The sequence below is a fragment of the Diadema antillarum genome, unplaced genomic scaffold, assembly GCF_040938485.1.
Source record: "Diadema antillarum isolate AM-2024a unplaced genomic scaffold, OU_Dant_1.0 seq00000207_RagTag, whole genome shotgun sequence".
NCBI lineage: Eukaryota > Metazoa > Echinodermata > Echinoidea > Diadematoida > Diadematidae > Diadema > Diadema antillarum.
Genome location: NW_027271266.1, coordinates 117,967 through 139,461, shown reverse-complemented (window position 1 = coordinate 139,461; position 21,495 = coordinate 117,967). Strand labels below are relative to the sequence as shown.

The window sequence follows — 21,495 nt, the reverse complement described above, 5'->3', positions numbered from 1 at the left end:
GATTTTTTTTTTCAAATAAACTTTAAATTCCCCGTAGTATTTTATGCTCTTTAACATTCCATACGCCAGTAGTGTTTTCTAAATACGTATGTACATTTCGTATCTCGCAAAATGTCAAAAGCCGAATCCTCGCCTTAACCATCAAGACTATCCATCCCATTTAAAGGTGTATAGAAACGCATTGACAAACCAAAACGTCATATATGTACTACCCATTTAAACATCATACAGGTTTATTTGCCACTGTAATTTTGTCGAGTTTGAAATACATGAGATGATTTTAACAGTGGCTCTATATACAGTATGTGTTCGAATGGAGCTATCCAAAAGGTGGCTGAAAAAATGTGAAATGCATCACAAAATTGTACAAAAAGATATGAACACTGATGACCAACCAAAGCTGACATACTCAACTTTTCCCGTATACAGTTGTTGAAAGAGTAAACCAATAGTAGGGATATGGGTATGTTTTTAAACAAACAAACAAACAAACAAACAAACGGATAAGTTAAATATACATTTTTAGTTTTCTAACCACAAATACAATACAAAAGGTGTTCATGAACAGTAAACGGAAAGTGGAAGAGGATAGGGTCTAAATTGAAAAGTTAGAAAAATGAACACCAGTGAACTTGTAGAGTCAATAAAGACATGTTCTTTTGTATAATATTGATCTATTGTCTTTTGTTCTCATTTCAGTGGTCAGTTAAAATGCCAATTTCAACAGAATTTTGGATTTGATATTCAAGCGTTCAGATGGTGCCCTGCCAGAAAAGGTTGATAGCTTATTATTTTTGTATATTTTGTTGTCCACATGAGAAAACATGAGAAAATGTAAACAATCATTCAAAACAAAAGAACATAAAATTGTTTATTTGTTATTGTGAGAGTTAAAATTGAGTTTTCTAAAGTGAAATAATTCACATTGTATTGTTTTATGCTCCCACATGGTAAAAAGACTTACTAAGTAAAAGTTAGAAAACAATAAGACATGTCAAATATCTAAACAATCTAACAATTTAAGAACAAAAGATTCGAATGAAAACGTATCACAGAAGAATAAAAGTGATTTTCAGAGGAAAAAGAAGCTTTTCGAATTCAATGATACTTCAGCAATCAAGGGAAAATGTGTAATTGATGGAATATGCCTCCCTAAAAAGATATTACAACTGCATAAAGATAGACCTATAAGATGAATACAGTTGAATTTTTTTTCTTTTTGCTATTATATTTTGTAACAATGAAATGTACACAACTATTTAACCCAAACTAGGCCGGGCTATTTAGGTAGATGATAGAGCCGGGGGGGGGGGGGGCCATAGGCGCCGGAAGTGGGGGGGCAAAACGCATTTTTTGCCCCCCCCCCCCCAAAAAAAAAAAATAAATAAATAAAATAAAATAAAAATAATAATAATGATAATAATGATAATACATAAATAAATAGATAAAAATAAATGAAATAAAATGCAAATATATATATGAATAAAATACAAATAGGGCTAGCTAAGACTAGTAATTCTAACTCTCATAAGTCATAAATGTTTAGACGTTCATTTTTTCGTAGCGTGTGTGAGCAGATTATCTCAACCGCATTCAACGGTAACCGTTGCAGTTTTTTAGAGGTCTTTGGCTATGGAAAATCGTGTAAATATCAAAATGTTAGCTTTAAGCACTGGCAGATTTAGAGGGGGCACAACTGGCCCATGCCAACCCTCTTTTTGAAGCAACTTTTTAAAAATTCTTATTTGTTTTGTAATTGTTATACGTGTGCCCCACCCCCCCCCCCCCCCCCCCTTGAGAAAAAAAAATCTTCCATACGTGTGATACCTGACGTAGGTAGCGCTCCCGGAAAATAGTTTTAACCTCCCATCCCCGCTCATCTGTTTTTTCCACGAGTTTCGACTTGGGGTAAATCCAGAGGCTGGGAAAGTACAAAAAATTGCGCCACCCCCCCCCCCCCCCCCCTTCTAAAATCCATATCACTACACTCGTCAGTCGTCATTCTCCAGCTTATAAAACACAAAACAAATGGGGTGCCTCCTCCCTTTACGCAAAAGGTAGGGTCAAAACGCAGCCCCCCCCCCCCCAAAAAAAAAAGAAAAGAAAGAAAGAAAGAAAGAAAGAAGAGAATGAGTGAATGAAAGTAAAAGAGAACGAAAAAAGAGAGAAATAAAAGATAGAAAGAAAGAAAAAAGAAAGAAAGAAAGAATGAATTTCAATGAAAGAACGAAAGAAAAAAATAATAAAAAAGAACGAACTTTATAAAGAAAGAAAGAAAGGAATGAAGGAAGGTTAATTGTTCCTTAACTTATAAAATAGAAGCTACAAAATTAATATAAGTCAGACACTCATGATGAAAATACGAGTCTATCTGTCAGATGTTGCAGACAGGGATCCCGTGGGTGTCCACTGAATTCAATTGAATTTATTGTAATCAGGAAAAATCGACATGAATCTCGGCTACAAGTCATGTAGAGAATTATCAAGTTTTGTCATGTGCAGTGTTACTCGAACTTGCAAGAAAAAGCAGCAAGATTGGTGTGAGTTACACTACAGTAATACATTTGTTGTTAACATGATATTTTATTTGATAAATGTCATAAACAAATATTTCACTGTATTTCTTTCGTAGGTACAGAATTATAGTATTTTACTGACTTACTGTCATACGAAACGAAAGCTAACTCTAAAGTTTTGTGTGGTGACTTGTGAAATAACACCATCCTGTCAAGTTGACTTGAACATTGACGTCTATTACTGATAGTGCAGTAGTGCACTTTATATTTATCTTTTAAACTCTTCATTTGTTGATATATTTTGTCAAGACTTATTTCGTTGTTGAAACTTATCCTTCTTGTCAATATTTTTCTTCTCTATAAACAGCTTAAAGCAGGAATATGTAAAACAAAAATGTTATTTTGTTTTACTGACAGGTGTCCGTCACAAAGACTGGTCGTCTTCATGTTTGGTTTCATCTTTGTTCATGATTTATTGTTTCACTGCGCTCGCTCGCCAAAATTTATCACAAAAAAGATTAGAACAAAACGCGATGATGACGTGGAAATATACAATTTTCGTCTATTTATATACTATTTTCGAGTATTTTTTCAAGTCTTCAGTTTGTTGGTATAAATCGTTATCTATAGGGCTGTCACTATATCTTGACTAGAATTGTAAGATTTAATAAGCAAAAAAATGACAATAATTCCATGTTTTGTAAGCTGAAATACAAGAATGTTCGGCTCGCTCGCTGCGCTCGCTCGCCAACATTTATCAAAATTTATTACATTTAAATTACTTTCGAAAGTGTTATTTCCTTCATTTGATATAAACAAACAGTGCATGTTTAATTTTAATAAATATATAGATATTATACATATATATGAATATATATATATATATGCATATATATGTATATATATACATATATATGTATATATATACATATATATATATATATATATATATGTGTGTGTGTGTATGTGTGTGTATGAGTGTGTATGTGTATATTGTGTATGTGTGTGTATGTGTATATTGTGTAACATATGTATGGTCTATCGTGAGCCCCCTCCAATATTTGCCCCCCCCCCCCCCAAATCTCGGCCGTCGACCGCGCGATCGCGACGAAAATTGGCACACACATTGCCTATGATGTAATCTGAAATACCTTGAAGTTAATTTTTCAAACAATTATCATTATTATTATGCTAAATTATGCATAATGATGCATGAAATCAGACTATTTTGTATAAATCGGAGGCCCCTCCGGCCTAGTTGGGGCTAAAAAATAAAAAAAATTTGCATAAATTCGCATAAATTTTTTTGTTTTGTTTACAATATCAGGGGCAATAGCAGACAGCTGAAGGTGATGGTAGTGCCCACGTGTCCAGTAAAAATACTATTTTGCCAATATTTTGCTTACATTTTCATTTCAGTATACTGTAAATATGAATACTACGTGATAATTCCTAGTTGTTAAACAATATTATGCAATGGTGATTTGTGACATAATCATTTTCACAAACGTCACAAAATTTGTCGTCATAAACACTGACATCATATTCAGAATAGCATACCATGGTGCGACAAACAGGCCAACAGTCTGAAATATTTGAAAAAGACATATGATCACGTGAAGCCTTTCAACCAATCACATAGAGGACTGATTCTTTTTTTTAATCCAAGACATAGTAGATTCGCTATACCTAAATTAATCTCGCTTGTTTTGAAGCTTCCACCTCGGCATGCGCAACCACATGCTCTAGCACAGCATCTAACAAGCAGATAAAACGTTACTATGGTTATGAACATGCAAAATATGATGACGTCAATATTGTGAAGCTGAATAAAGCCGAGTTCCGTAGCTCTAGTCTTGAGATGAGCCCGCCGTATTTGATGACATGTTCGATCCAGAACACAGCGGTTTCTGTCGGCCGGAACATCTTGTCGCGATGAATTCCCGAATACAGCTTGGCTTGAGATGTGTAACTGCAAAATAAACAATCAAAAAATCAGCACTGGTAACTTTATGAAATGAATCAGGACATGTTGCCATGTCGGCCTGAATCACATGATCTGAATTCACGCAAAATTAAGGAAATTTTCAGTGTTACTTTCCAACAGACGTATTCAGTTTGGGGACAAGAAACAAGTGTAAACTTCAGAAAGATGTATTAAGTATTATAAACAAGAGAAGGATACTATAGGCTTACACCAGAGCAGAAAGGACGTATCACAACGACTGCAGTCCATTGGTTACGCTAAAATGCTATGATAAAGGACTTGAGGACGACATGCAGAGTGTAGCAATTTTCTTGTCTCCATCAGTTGGTGCTCAAAATTTATACTGATCTCCTGCTCTTGGTATTTGTGTATTTTTTTCCGCGATCGCATAACTCATTATCTACGATTAATGTTTTTTTGGGTACTGTAGTGTGTACTACTTTATATTGTGGACATTGAATTACATCAATGGTATATACTCTTGAAGCGGACTTCTCTGCAAGCAGGGGCATTTATAGGCCCTACTGTGAGGATTCGCCAAGCTCTGCTGCCATGTCTTATGCAGAGTGCGATATCACCCCCGCCCTGCCCCGCCTTAACAAGAAAGAAAAACAAAACAAAACGAACAAAATACAATAACGAAAACAAATAAACAAATCGGGGGTGGCTGTTTTATGGCTCTTAACCTTTTTTGGACGGCCCTGGCGCTGTTGGAAGTAGGTACATGTGTAGCAAACCGAGGACCCCCCCCCCCCCCCCGGGCCTTTTGGCTCTTCTTACAAATCATCGAAACGCACGCACGCAAACACACACAAACACATAGGACCTACACGAGAAATAAAAACCAATGAACTTCAGAGGAGGAAGACGTGCACTCACTAACCCCTCCCCGTCAATAATTAAATGTTCAATGGCCCCCGGAAAAAACAAACAAACAAACAAACAACAACGACAACTTCAAGAGTACTGTTTTAAACTGGTCCCCCGTAGTCAAGATCAAGCAAGTAATATGAGACTTGATAGATACAACTTCCTTACCTCTGATCATCAAGGACTCTCCTGATTGCCCTGCGGACAGTCTCATACGAGACGTCTTCCTTGTTCACCACTTCTCCCATCCCCTTGACCTTGACTTTCACTCCGATAGATTTCTGCTCCGCAAACAAGGGTATAATCACCATGGGAACGCCGTGGTAGATCGCTTCAAACACGCCATTGGCCTCCGTGATAGACCATGAGACGGGCTTTTGGATGTCCTGGGCATGCAGACATCGTGAGATGCAAGGTGGAGGAGACGGGTAGTGGGAAATGATAACGATAATGATAACAACAACAATGATAATAATCATTCTCATGATCAAAATAATAAAAAGTACTAAAAGACAGTTTATTACACAGCCATTATGATATCAATAGGCTCCACTGCGCCCTATATACAAACTGTCAAAATATAGTCATGATAATAAACTATAATGATTCCAACTAGGTGTAGCATTTTCAAGAAGGCCTAAATGAGTTTTCAAAGTAAAGTTTCATGCTATAAACACACGTCTACGGTTTTTAACCTCGTCTTACAACCATTAACTGAAGCTGCCTGCCTTATAATCAGCACACGAGAGAGAGAGAGAGAGAGAGAGAGAGAGAGGGGGATTTTTTTTCCACGATATCGGAGCAGCATACATGAACGCCGTGTCACCAAGGGTATTTTAGTGTGTTTTCCCAAAAAGGATAATTCAGCAATGTTTGATCCCGAGAACTCCTGAGACAACAAATTGTTTGAGATGACGACTTTAACTCTTCGCGTTTCTACACTGCATGGTATACGCTGGTGCTGATATCAGTATGACTCTGCATGTATACTAAATGATAAGTTCATTTGTCACTCTTACATGGTCAACGAAACTCTATAGTTATTGAAGTTGGAGGAAACGATTCCTGGGAGTTAATGGTTTACGGGGGACTAGAACTTTAAGTTGACCGAGGTTAATAACATGGTCTGGCCTACAAACATCTGCTTGTACTAATTTCTTTCACAGAATACAGTAATTATTAACGCCCTAACGACAAACGTCGCGGGCGGCGAATTTGTCGCCGCGGAGGGCCCGTTTGTAAAAGGAATACAGTTGGCAAAGGGTCTATTAACCAGACAATTAAAACGGCAGAATGGGGATTTAAAAAAAAAACCAAACATCTGAGTACATAATATTATAGAGCCTTATGTGTTTTCAATTCTGAATTTTAAGTTAATAGTATTATATCAGCAAGTTCAAACCACAATACAATAATAAAGCCGACAATAAAGAGCAACTATAGAGGGAGAAGAAGTACGAAACAGTCACCATACCAAGAAGATCGTTCTGTGGCAGCCAATCAACGAGTTTCGTGTTGTTGCCAAGGAAACGAGGCTTGGGTCCAGAGCACCTCCAGATAACTCTTTGTGGCAGCTCGCTGAAGACTCGGGCGAACGTCTCCACCATGGACTCAATGGGGATGCGAGGAACCATGCTTCCCTGTATGGTTGATTAGGAAACATGAATTTATAGTGATTGATATTTTGAACATTACGATGATCCCTTAAACCACCAAAGGTCTTATTGAACACAGTCATGTGAAAAACGAAGAAAATCAAGTTAAAGCGAGCAGCGAGAGAGCAGTAAATATGAAAAGACAAATAGCCATTCATTTTCTAACACGGAATTAAAGAAATTAGAAATAAGGATTCGAAACCAGCGCGACGTATATTGGAAATCATCTTTGAACAGAATGTCACATCACTCAATTCATCTGAATGTTGTAAACACTCGGGAAACCGCCTGGGATGATTATTATAATTGCGATATTACGGGGTAAATTGCTGCCTCCTATTATTAGTGTAAATCCTGAGACAAATTAATGCTGTCTCATTGATCGTCGATAGGTGTCAATAGGTTCGCTGGCCCAAACACAATAATTCGTGTCTCTTTTACTCTTGAAGTTTCATTTCCAACAGTCTATCTACAGACGACTTCAAGCTCAGCACATCACTAACTTATTTAAAAAGATCGAAATAAGAAATGTCATGTCAGTTTCGTTCCGAAGTGACTATGAGCAGCTGTTGATTCAATAGTGCAATGTCAAAAATACACAGGTATAAGTCAAACAAAGTTGAATTTGACTGTCCTTGATAAACCACACCCTACAGGACACACGTGGAAACACACCCATACCCATATCGAATGAAATTGCAGATTAAATCTCATCGGCAACCAATAATGTAGTGTTTTTGAACTGTTTGAGTGTCATGCACCTTTTGGCACTTAACCTTAAAGGGACTGTACAGTACTGGTCGAGGTGGGGATTCATGGTTTGAACATTCTTCATAAGTGAGATAATGAGAAACCTCTTATGAAATATGAAAGAACATGTAATTTTCATCAGGATTCAATGTTTATTTGATGAAAATTGGTTTTCAAATGGCTGAGATATCCAAAAAAAAAGTGATAATAATAAAAGGCGACAGGCCACAACTTTATTAGGATCTCTTTGTTTCACCTTGTTTTTGGATATCTCAGCCATTTCAAAACCAAATTTCATCTAATAAACTTTTGATACCCCTTAGAATTGCATGCTCTTTGACATCTCATAGAGTGGTTTCTGAATATCTCACAAAATGTTAAAAGCTAAATCCTCATCTCGACCAGAACTGTAGACACCCTTTAAATCCTCACCAGTGAGAAGATGATGAAGCCATGTTCTTCAGCTCCGTTGACAAAATCGTCATATTCCTGAAAAACCCTAAACAAAGAAAAAGAAAAAAAATTATTTATGATTTCGCACCTTTCATTAACGATTTTTTTGTGTGTGTGTATATAACCATGGACCAGCATTGCCATATTGTTGACAAAGCCGAATAAATGCTGAATATGAGCAATCTATCCATTAAAAAAAAAATTGCTTTACCACTGTACTACGGTACTACGTACAATTCCCGCACCACTAGGCATCTGACCTCTTCTTTATCACAGGATGATTACTCGTGAATTAAGAATTCACTGCAATAATTCTATCACAGTAAATAAGTGGAGTACACTGAACAGTGACAGGAGAAACGCGCACAACCGTTCTCAGACACAGCATTGCCATAAACAAAGCTAACCATGATTCCTCTCCCCTCGAGGGAATATCTCACTTTGAAAATGTGACATTACAACATACCCACTTGATCTGTGACCACATGGCCAAAATCTTTCCCTACAGAATCATTTTGCAGTGATGCATATACCTAATTTGATGGCTTGAGTACTCTCCAAGGTATGGAGAAAAGGTATAATTTCAGCATTACATTTAGCATTTTAACCTGACCTTTGACCCTTAAATCTTGATCTCATGACCCCCAAATCTCCAAAAGACTCATTGTCAGGAAGCATTTCTGTATTATGTACTAAGTTTCATGAAAATCCCTGAAGCCAATCTGCATACACGTATACACTAAGTTTCGAGAAAATGAATCCTGGCCAGGCATTGCCGTATCGGGTAGTTAGTGAAATTTTAAGAATTTGACCGTGACCTTTGATCTTTCACATCGAGCATGTGCACCAAAAATTTGATAGGCACAAATTTCTCTACTCATACATAGGCTACATATTATGCTACGCTTCAAGAGGATGCCTCAAACGGTTTTTAAATTATACGTTCTCCACAAAATTGATTACAGACGGAAAGACGGACAGTCCTAGAACATAATGCCTCCGCTGCGAGACTTCCATCAGTGACTAAGTTATGTTTATAATACGGCCTATCATTCTTTTAATTAGGCAGATTGTATAACGTCCTAGTCATTCACAGAGCAATTACAGCACTCGAGAAAATATACATGTATACTTTACCTGTGTCAATGGTTTGCTAGGCTTGTTGAGTAATCCGCCTATGGGTATCCAGTTTGGAACACTTGGACGAGGAAAGTCAAGGGAGAAATCAGTCGCACTAAGCCACAACTGCATGGGCTTCGGCTAGGAGGCTTTGGACGGATTTGTCGGGACGGATACCCAATTCTGTTTTCAGCTGCTCCACTGGTCGAGTTATCATTGCCCCCATGAGGGGATAGATCGTGTGGCGTTCGAAAAAGGACAATATTCTCTCGAAAAACGACTTGCGGTCAGAAAGAGGCAAGAAATCAAACGAAACGTACGATGATGGCGCTGGCATGCCAAATATGAGTTCGTGGAAGACGGGGTACCGCATCGACGTCGTCACCACAACAAGAGGTACATCCTTGAGGTAACCGTAGACCAGTGCATCGCCGCCATCAAAGCCGTCCGCGATCATGAGTTCGAAATGAGAACTACGAAGCTTGGCGACTGCTTTTTCATCCCTGAACAAAGCTCGACATCCAACACTGCCGAGATGAAACACATTTAAAAGATGCTGAATCCTTTTGAAGTCATCAATTAACATCGTAGGATTTTCGTTGAACCCCATTCTTCTGAAATCGTCAATGGTTCTTCTCGTAGTTTCGAGGCTTTCTTCTTCAAGCTCGTAGAGGATAGCTTGTTTAAAGGTGTCGTTTTCAAAATCCTTTACCGCCCCTGTTCGAGCCCGTCAGGAGGGTAACGTTGTGGCCGTTTGCGGCTAAGGCAGTGACAATGGCTGTCATGCTGCTGACATGACTGGTGCGCAGTGGGTAGGGCATCGATAACAATATGTCTGCTGCCTGTCCGTGAGTGACCAAGCTATGGAGGTTGATCACGACAATGAGCAATGCTCCAGAGCAAGACCAGATGGTGATGGGCTCCATGATTGCTCACAGTTGTTTGCAGTTAGAAGATTTAGAACATTATACAAATGTAGCTAGTTTTAGTACTGGGCACTTGTCAATTGAATGATGCAAGGAAATATCAACGCGATATCATACAGAAGCATGCATTTGCGGAGAATCGCGATAGAACAGAATGAAATTAAATATGGCGTACAGAAATGTCTGTCTAAATATTGTCGGAGGCCTAAATCTGTCTTTCTAAATATGTTGCTTAGATTCAATGCAGTCATACTTACTCTACAAATTCCTTCAAGAGCTCACAGAATACATGGGTATTCTGTTTTGTAAATGTATGCAGTATGACAGTTGTGTGTGGGGGAAGGGAGGGGGAAATATGGCAGAGGAAAAAGGGGTGGGGGTATGTGCGGGGTATATAGTTCGTAGTTGGGTCAAGGGTCAGTCCTCCCTTCCCCTTCCACCCCTATACCCCCCCCCCCCTCTTCAATCGGAGGAAATGCCGAGGCAGGGTCCTCATCTGGAAGTCATGAGTGCTCCTGCGTTTTGTTTTGTTTTCTCACTTTTTCCTATTAATTTTCGGCTTCTATATTTAAGTTATGTATGCCCACCCCCTCCCCTCCTCATAGCAGTCCTTCTATCCCTGCACTAGTATATCGTTCACTTCGTGGTCTTTTCGTCAGCTCTTATCCACTTCTTATCTTATCTGTCATTTTCAATACGTCCTCCCACATGACCGGATTATGTGGAGACTCGCTTACGGCATTGTCTGTCAATAAAAATGCAACTGAACATGATAGTGGTATTAGAAGGAAACGGCACGATACTCGACAAGCAACCTTTGGCCATGTTCTAAAAAGCAAATAGCGTACGTGACTGTGTAGCTTTCACACCATTGACCTTTACTTCACGCATGGACTATGAAAGGATGTCTTCTTTTTTTATCCATCATCACCGCCGCCATCTGATTGCGTGCATAGGCCTATCCGTGAGTACATTCAGATAGTAGGACAATGGCGAGTATATACGAAATCGTGCATATCGTCATTGACAAAAGATCGGTTTCCCTCATTTCGGTCTTATTTGGTTGAGAGGATTTTTTCAGATTCAACACATACCTTTGAATAAACACTATACTTAAGGACGGGAGCAGCAAACCTGAATATTTTTAATGACAAATTAAATGTCTCAAAATTGGTTAAAAAAACTAAAGTGGACACTGAACTTAATTGTCATGCTTGTTGACACGCATGTTTGTTTTCATGGTAAGACATACAATGTCGTCTACGTTTGCTGTCCATTGGATACTCTAAAACAATGTGCAACAGATGGAAAAATTAGATTACAAGTCACAATCAATCATTTGAACATCATTATGGAATTCGGCAAATATTATGTTTAGCAGTGTATCTAACTACTTATTATTTATGTTTTGTATCACAAAACCCAGTCTTCATTTCAACGGTTCAATACAACATATTGTGTAGATGAATACTTTCCCAGAAGACACCAAGGAGATAACATTCCTTATTTAATGTTCTGTGTGCATAATGGTACGTGATGTTTGACTTTTACAAAAGTGGCAATTAAAGTCTTTAATCATTTTCTTTCTACTTGTTTTTTTGTTTTTGTTTGATGACAGCAGAGGAAACAGACATAGGACAGCTTGAAAATTCCTCGTGAGTGCTTAACTTTGTTCTATATGTGCCCATGATTCAGCAAATTAGTATGACTAACTTATACGAACACACACACACACACACGCACACACAAAACAACCCAGACTCTACTTTCAAATCAACATGGTCGAATTTGGTGCGAAGATTCCTAAATAAGCTGACGTGAATAATTATCAACAGTTGCTTCATATAGCATTAAAAATACACACACAGACACACACACACACACACACACAATTAAATATCACTTGTACAATGTATCATATTCCGTCATAGAATTCTCATGTTGACAGAAATAAACACATGATATTTATATTTCCGTCATTATCACACCTGACAAGATATACATTTAGTGTTTAGTTATTCAATTTCTTTATCTCATTTGTTTATTTTGTGGGACTTTATTGCTATTTTGATGTTTCTGCCATATTCCAGTTCTCACAGTGTTTTAGAATACCTTTTTTTTTTTGTTGCAGTCGCTGGAATCGAACTTTCATCATTCCACAGTGCAATTCACTCCACTCCGTCTTTGCGATGCACATATTCCCTGAAAAAAAAAATGCAGTTAACTTATACTTTGCCTATATCAACAGACATAACAGAGTACTTTCAAACTGTGAGGTATACGTACGTCTAAAGGTCCGACTCGTTTTGGGCAAAACCCGTCGGCATGTAGTGAATAATACGAAGATATATAGTATCACATTGCAGTACAGTAATATGTGTATAGAAATGGTGCAAGGCACAACCGATTTTGTATGATTTTTCAGGTTTTTTTTTTTAAATCAGTAACCGTAAATATGGCGGATTCATGCGAATTTAATGATGGGAACGGGGTCGGGCTATAAGACGGAGATAAACGGGGTATAACGGGGTCCTATTTCTCATGAATGACTGAAGTACAGTAAATAACGAAAATAACGGTTGTGTAGGTCTGAGCAGAATAATGTTAATATTGGCATAAAGGGATAAGTAAACATACTGTTTACTAATATTGTATTGTTTTCCAACAGACACGCAATACAGTAACAAACGAGGAAGAAAGATAGCAACGGTATACTGAAGAGAATGAGTGAAAATGTGTTGTGGTGGAAGAAAAAACAGAAGAGGGTGTAAGAATGAGATCGAAGAGCAGACATGCAGGGTATATTCACAACAAAAATTTCCTAAAGTTGCTGCATGGACCGTGAAAAACTCACATTGAATGTAACTATGGGTATCGACTGTGATCATAATAGGTCACTCGCCATCATAGTATAATCTGATCTCGAATAAAATAATCCACAAGTCGTATTAGATTATTACACGTATGATGTAGGCATAATGTCATTCAGTTTTGATTGCGGACGTCATACATGAGATTTCGCCAATGATTTTCTATGAAGTTTACGTCCATTTCAAATTTAGGAGAGTCTCTCAGCCACATCTTTTTTAAAACCCAACGCTCAGACAGATTTGTGCTTTAATTTGGGCTTTTGAATGTTGCTTCACGTGTATGGCTATATGGACAACAAATTGAGCTATCAACCTTGCCCCCCCCCCCCCATTTTTACAATTCTTCTGCATATTGGTTTTTTTTTTATTTTTGGTCTTGTTTTGTTGTTGTTGTTGTTCCAGATTTGGTAATAAAAAAATAATATATGAATGGTGAAAGTGATGAATAGTCTTGTTTGATAGCACTTTCGTGACCTTGTATTTTGTAAACAAGCATATGACACACATTTCATCTTTAGGTCTAGCAGCTAAAACAATCTGAGTGTCTCTGTTAAAATCTAAATTAGATCTAAATTAGATCTAAACTTGTCATTACTATAAATAGTAATACAAAAAATTCTTCTGCATTAAGTAACCCTTCTTCTTCATAAGTTTTATGAACCCACTTGTCAGGGTATCCCTGCATAGGTTCTTGACCAGATTTTGGGGACTTAAGATGATATATGTCGCATGGGGGCGCTGCTAGCTCAAAAACGAGCACATGAACCCCAACTTTCAATTATTTTTCTGGAATTAGTAAGCCTTCGTCTACAATTTGGTCAAGTTTGGTGAAATTGACATGGGTTTTGAATGAACAGCATAAGCCTAATGAACTCATCTTGTCAGAGCATCCCTGCATAGGTTCCTGACCAGATATTGGGGACTTACGATGTACATGTCGCATGAGGGCGCTGCTAGCACAAAAACGAGCACATGAACCCCCACTTTTAATTATTTTTCTGGAATAAGTAAGCCTTCTTCTATGATTTGGCCAAGTTTCGTGAAAATGACATGGGTTTGGAATGTACAGCATGAGATTTATGAACCCACCCTGTCAGGGCGTCCATGCGTAGGCTCCTGACCAGATTTTGGGGTCGTACTATAGTATATGTCGCATGGGGGCGCTGCTAGCACAAAAACGAGCACATGAACCCCCACTTTTGATTGTTTTTCTGGTATTAGTGTGCCTTTTTCTACAATTTGGTCAATTTTCATGAATTTGACATGGGTTTTGCATGTACAGCATATAAGTTTTTTGAACCCACCCTGTCAGGGCATCCCTGCATAGGTTCCTGACCAGATTTTGGGGACTTACGATGATATATGTCGCATGGGGGCGCTGCTAGCACAAAAACGAGCACATGAACCCCCACTTTTGATTGTTTTTCTGGAATAAGTAAGCCTCTGTCTACAATTTGGTAAAGTTTCGTGAAATTGACATGAGTTTTGAATGTACAGCATAAGTTTTATGAACGTTGTCCTTTTGCTCACCCCTAACAGAAAACGTCGATGAGAAGGATTTGAGAGATTTCGGTGTTTTCTGCCGCGTGAGGGCGCTGCTTGCTGAAGAATGAGAGTGTAAACCCTAACTTTAAAACCTTATCCTCGTTTTGGGTACCCTTTTCTGCAATTCTTGCAAATTTGGAGAAAATAACGTGGATTTTGAAAGAATTATAGGGATTTACGTTTGTCATTGCAAATTTTGTTGCCAATCATGGTCTTGATCATGTAACGCTATCATTTTGGTACAGGACGGCAGATTAGTCATATTCTTCAAAGTCCCGTAGAAGAAAAACAAGTACATGAACCTATGGTTTTATTTACATATTTGGGCTTCGGATGGGTCAAAGTTACGGTATGGAAAGTTTCAAGAAAATGACATGGATTTCACTCAAACTGAGGAACGTCCTTAAACGAAAAGGCCAAGCAACAGGCGACGTTAAGGATCGTCCCAGGACGGAGCGGACGTCCGAAGATCGTAACGGAGTATACTAACAAGGAGCTTCAAACACAATTGAAGCTCCTTGGTATAATGCATTGCGAGAAATGAAAGGATAGTAGTATTACACTACGAGAAATCGCCTCTATAATACTGCCCATGCTCCCGGAGGAGCATGAAAGACTGCACAGAAGCCAACAATGACTGCTAAACACAGAAGCAGGCCCGCTTTCGTTGGCGCCATTCGCAACATCTCCGCTAGAATATTGTCATTGAAATCAATGAACATCGATTAAATCAAAGACCCCCCACCCCCCCCCCCCCCCCCGTGACAATGAAGATGAAAATCCATCATCAATTATACGAGAGCAATGATTGACCAAACTGAAAGGAGTGTATGTATTGTGTGAATCTTTACCATTTGCTTCCATTCAAAGCCCCCCCCCCCCCCAAATCTCAAAAGTTTTTGCAAATTTAGACATTATAGGCCCACACGTAATAGATAGGTCTATGTTTCATGGTATGGAAAAGGGTATGATAATGTAAAGTCTTGAACCAGCGCTTTGAATTAGCCCTTCGTTTCTATAGAAGCACAACAAAAAAAAGGTGTTCGTGAGTGGTTCAATGCAACAACTCCCTAGCTGGGTCTCATTTTTTTTTTGCACACACTGCGATGGTCATGATGTTAATCAGGTAAATGGCTGTTGCCATGGTAGTCGCCATTGTAGAATCGTCTTTCTATGAACGCCCGCTAATTAGCTCCAGATGCGCTCGAGGTCCTTGTAGCCCTTCTTCAAGTCAATCTTATGCAATTTTCTTCATGATACACTGCAAAAAGTCCGGTGTTAAATAGTGAACACCGAGCTGGTGTTAAATTTTCGGTGCTCATTTATGGTGTTAAATTAACACCTCCGAGTGTCATTTCCAAATTTTAAACTGTTTTTTTAAGAGTTTCTTAGTAACTGCTCTTCTTGTTGATTTTTAATTTAAACAAGACGATCAAGAATTTTACATTAGAATACTAGATTTTTGAAAAAATGTGAAAATAAATTTACACCACAGTAACACCAGCTGGTGTGGTCTCTTATTGAAGCTGGACGGGTATTAAACCATTGATATTAACACCAACAAATATCAACCAACCCCATGTGGTGTCATTTTTGAATTAACACCAGTACAGTGTCAAAATAACACCACGAAGTGTCAGGTGAACACTTTTCAACACCATCACAGTGCATTTTCTACACCTGTGGATGTGGTCCTCTATTGAAGTTTGATCGGTGTTAAATTTAACACCCGTGGTGTTAAATCTAACACCGATGTTTTTACAGTGTACGTTTTTCAGGTGTGCACAGCATGCCATGGCATACTAACAATTCACGTACTTGCTGCACAATCAGCTGTGATACAGTCCAATGAAGATATGAAAAGAGTGGATCAACGTGATGCAAATTGCAGCATAAAACAACAAATTAATTTCATTTTGACTTGAGCTAACTACTTTAATTAGCCACTAAGACACCTTTTCTATAAGTTGACGATTACATTGTGTAATGGAAACTGTCATAATTGTCATAACTAATGAATATACAAGAATATTTCGATTTTAGCCTGTGTAGTGCATGTCTATAAAGATTTTAGACTGTGACACGTTTTCTGTTTAATACAGTATAACTTACAGTCTTCAAATGGCATCTGTTTCATATTCAAAATGTTTGTCGTGCGTATCCTTCATTGCAAAAAGTCCGGTGTTAAATAGTGAACACCGAGCTGGTGTTAAATTTTCGGTGCTCATTTATGGTGTTAAATTAACACCAACGGGTATTGTAAACTGTTTTTTGAAGAGTTTCTTAGTAACTGCACTTCTTGTTGATTTTTAATTTAAACAAGACGATCAAGAATTTTACGTTAAAATACTCGATTTTTAAAAAAATGTGAAAATAAATTTACACAAAGTAACACCAGCTGGTGTGGTCTCTTATTGAAGCTGGACGGGTGTTAAACCAAAGCGAATTGCTCTTTCATTATGTTAAAACAAAACAAAAAAATTGCGATATTCACTTTTGCATAATTATATAATTATAGTCATCACATCAAACGATGGTGACCCTGGACACTTTAAATATCATAACTTTTGAACGGATTATATTACCTCAAACTGAATTCACTGATCTCTGCGTTCTATGCAAAGGCTTGTGCCGAAAGGGTGGGTTGGATGGTGGCGCGTCGCGTTAATGGGAACACCACCCTTCGTCCAAAGCCCCCCCCCCCCCCCCCCCCCCGGTTTTGCCGAAAGGGTGCGTTGGGCGCGTTGGATCGCGTCGCGTTGACTGGAACCCCACCTTTCGTCCAAAGCCCCCCCCCCCCCGGTTTTGCCGAAAGGGTGCGTTGGTACTTTTTCTCATGTAATATTAACCCTATATAAGCCCAAGCTATATTTTGACCCTTCCCAGGCCCAAGGGGGGGGGGGGCACATTGTGCCCCTCCCCCTATATAACTTTGTTATTGTTTGATGTTTCATCGTCACATTTGGCACATGGGTAGAGCAACTCATAGTCTACATGACCGCATACTTTAATTTTTCAAGGTCACACGTAGAGGGCGCTATTTACCAAAATATAAAGAAATTCATAGGAAATATGCTAAAAACATGATTTTTCTGTATAATTTCTTTATCCCCAGTTTATGTTTTATCATAAACCAATATTTTTCATATTTGCCACAAAATGATCTGCAAGTCAAAGCTCATTATTTTTTATGGTTGAAATTTCTCAAGGTCACCACATGGGGGCGCTATTCATAACAAAATAAAGAAATACATTATGAGACCTGTGATGTATTGTTTGGGATAGGTACATGCATAGTTATCATATTTCATGTTCCCATAATATCGGAATTTTAAGTTTGCAGATTGATAATGCGAAACAAATGATATTAGAGGTATAACTTGGGTGAAGGAATCAAAATGACACAAAATAGAATGGCAATCTTTGGAAAATACTGTTATTTTCAAGTATCTCTATTATATCTATTGTTTTATGGCATTGTCACAGAAAAAAAAGGAAATAATAGGAAAAACATTTCAGGGCCATAATTACTTCACATTTTGCTCCTTCAGTAAATTTCAGCCTAGAAACGCCCATTTTATACATTATAATATGGTTAATTGGAATTGGAACAGGAAAAATATGCAAAATCTAACTGACATGGTTGTCAGTTTATTGTTGCCATGGCAACCGGCAATATCAAATATAGCTTAATTATATATCAAAATGTTTGGAATAAGATTTTAGGAAAAAGTCACCAAATTTGGTTTAAAACTGGATTAAGGGCGAAGGAGTGGAGAATGAAAATCTGATAGGGGGCACAATGTGCCCCCCCCCCCCTTGGCTTAATAGGGTTAAAAGACGAGTTTTGAATTTATATTTAACCAACTGATATTAAACAACAAATAATTAGACCAAACAGTAATTGGACGAAATGATGACTAGACCAACTGGTTATTAGACCAACTGATATTAAACAGTCTATTAGACCAACTGGCTGTAGACCAAGTGGTAATGGAGTGTAAACCGATCCGGACGATAGCCTCTTTGAAATGGTTGTTTGGAGGTTAAATATAAATTCAAAACTCGCCTTTTAATATTACATGAGAAAAAGTACCAACGCACCGTTTCGGCAAAACCGGGGGGGGGGGGGGCTTTGGACGAAGGGTGGGGTTCCAGTCAACGCGACGCGATCCAACGCTCCCAACGCACCCTTTCGGCAAAACCGGGGGGGGGGGGGGGCTTTGGACGAAGGGTGGCGTTCCCATTAACGCGACGCGCCACCACCCAACCCACCCTTTCGGCACAAGCCCCTATGGCTATGTTAATTTGAGGGAAGATTGTCACCCTTAAATGCATTAACTAATCTAACTAATTTGTCTCTTTGTTGTTGTTGTTGTTGTTGTTGTTGTTGTTGTTGTTGTTGCACTTTGACTGGTCCATAGTTATGTTATACCCACCTTCTTTTTCAGTTCCTTCTTTCCTTTCATGCTTTTTCCTTCACTGGCTTTCAGCGTCTTTTCAATCTTGCCTAAAGACTATATGTCTCCCCATCTCCTGCATTTCAAACTTCAGATTTTTTTTTGTTTCTTTTTCAGTTTCCAATGGTTTATCCATAAATTTCATTTATGATAGTATTTTGTTTAAATTTTGACATAATATGATATGTAAGCCCTATAGTTACATTTTACGCAAAAATACAAGTTTTGTTGGTGATGGAAAAAAATGAATGAATGAATGAATGAATGAATGAATGAATGAATGGATGAAAAGGCGTACATTATCCATGGAATGGCAATCGGGCTAACACATTTAAGTCAAGATTCATTTATAATGTTATAGCACTGAAAAAAAAAACCCGTGTAAGATTTAAAACCCACGGGGTTGGAAATCTAACACCGATCAAGTGTCAATAGAGGACCACACCCACAAGTGTAGAAAGTATGTTGTGATGGTGTTGAAAAGTGTTCACCTGGCACTGGTGTTAATTTGACACTGCAGCTGGTGATTTTTTTTTTTTGACACTGCGCTGATGTTAATTCAACAATGACACTGCATGATGTTGATTTGATATTGCTATATTGTTAATGTCAATGATATAACACCCTCCCAGCTTCAATGGGAGACCACATCAACTGGTGTTATTGAGGTGTAAATGTGTTTACATGCACCTTCTTATTTTTTAATCAAGTACTTTATCATAAAATTCTTGATCGTCTTGTTGAAGTTAAAAAAACATTAAGAAACTATTTAAAAAAACCAATCTTATATTTTGAAGTGGCACCCGGAGGTGTTGATCTTCATAACACTGAGCGCAGATAAACTAACACCATACAGCTCGGTGTTTCATATTTAACACCGGAGTTTTTGCAGTGTACTCACGTCGCAATAGTTAAATTTTTCATTATTGTCCAGTGAAAATTTGTTATAGATCATCTCCCCCCCCCCCATATTTATTATCTTTCTTTTTTTTTGCATGACTCATAGGAATACATGGGTCTACCAACCATGAATTTGGTTCCCACTTTTTAACTCCGAATGTGGCACCAGAAAAACCAAGAATGTTTTGTTTTGTTTTGTTTTGTTTTTAACCAGCCGATATGAAATCTGGAAGTGGTATAGTGGAAGCGCGCTGAAGGCTTTTGTTTGTTTGTTTGTTTGTTTGTTTTTGTCTGTTTTTCGTTTGTTTTTCGTTTGTTATTTTGCTTGTCAGCTGATGAAATTCGGAAGTGAAACGCGTACGTGTCACCATCACTGAAATGATAAACTGCCCCCCCCCCCCTCGCTCCTCCCCAATTCGGAGTTCAAGTGAAATAGTGTCTGTTGCCTCTACTTTTGGATAATGTCCAAACCATTTTGACCAGGAATGTTGATCATTACGAACATGATAGTTACGATTATGTTCTATGATATTCATGGTCCAAAATCCAAGACCCTTTAAAAACCAATTCAGAGCAACTCAGCCTGGAGCGCCTTGATCAAAAGCTAGTGACTCACAGGTTGTTGATTTGTTTTGTATTATTTCTTACACGGACCAACTCTCTATAGCGACATGACGCTAGAACTTAGCAGCCGACAGCTGGGAAATTTCATTGATTGCGTGTGTACGTTGACGGATGGTGGAGCATGTACACGTACATGGATCGGATCGAACCATGATCGAACCTCGCTCTCCCACTGCTACGCGACTAGACTCCTTCTCACCACCCGCGTGCGGCCACCGCTCATCCCGCCGCTAGCTGCCCACCGCGCCCTGCCCAAGGCCGTGCATCTGCATGCTGCTGCCGGTCGGTCGAGTACGTTTGACTGTGTGTGGTATTGGACTGGATGCTACTCGAGATTGATGGAATCGAACAAGAGGGAGAAAGCTCGCTTGGGAATTACAATTAGCCTAGAGAGGTCGTTATTTCGACACCGTGTAAAGCTGTCGCATTGACGTCCTCGATGATGAAGGTCGAAGGTGCGTGCGGGTAGCGATGACACTGGACAACGAATAAGCCTCTGGGATCTATTGTGGATTTGAAATCTCCAAGTGTGGTTGGTAACTTCATGGTCGCTGGTGAATTGAAGGAGCTGTGTCACGGTCGTCCGGGCGGGCAGGAATAGACCTGAAACTGCACTGCATACCAACGCGATAAGATTCTTATTTCTCTCATCTCAGTACTGAGACGTACCATCGACATTATGGACACTAAGCGCGTGTTTTCATTGCTCCTGAGGACATGAGGAATTTGTGTTTACTGCAAACATCCAAAATGTGAATTAAAGTTTTAATACTTCAAACGTTAAAGAGGTTAGCGAGATGTCGATCAGAGTAGGTTTCTG

At 38.6% G+C, this 21,495-nt stretch overlaps 1 protein-coding gene across 1 annotated transcript; it reads right to left on the bottom strand.

The window, feature by feature from the left end:
• Positions 1-4,301: 4,301 nt before the first annotated feature.
• LOC139728971 (2-hydroxyacylsphingosine 1-beta-galactosyltransferase-like) lies at positions 4,302-7,007 on the bottom strand. Its single transcript, XM_071639897.1, has 3 exons — positions 6,843-7,007; positions 5,542-5,759; positions 4,302-4,488 (listed from the first exon to the last, which is right to left on the bottom strand). Exons 1-3 carry the CDS (start codon positions 7,005-7,007, stop codon positions 4,302-4,304), a joined length of 570 nt encoding a protein of 189 aa, XP_071495998.1.
• Between the last annotated feature and the right edge of the window lie 14,488 nt (positions 7,008-21,495).

Bases quoted from the DNA above. Each gene is read 5' to 3' on its own strand.
- LOC139728971 (XM_071639897.1), bottom strand. From the start codon at position 7,007: ATGGTTCCTCGCATCCCCATTGAGTCCATGGTGGAGACGTTCGCCCGA. The intron at 5,760-6,842 runs GTGACTGTTTCG...CTGCATGCCCAG, and splicing joins AGAACGATCTTCTTGGTATG to GACATCCAAAAGCCCGTCTC. The intron at 4,489-5,541 runs GTAAGGAAGTTG...TTTATTTTGCAG, and splicing joins AGAGTCCTTGATGATCAGAG to TTACACATCTCAAGCCAAGC.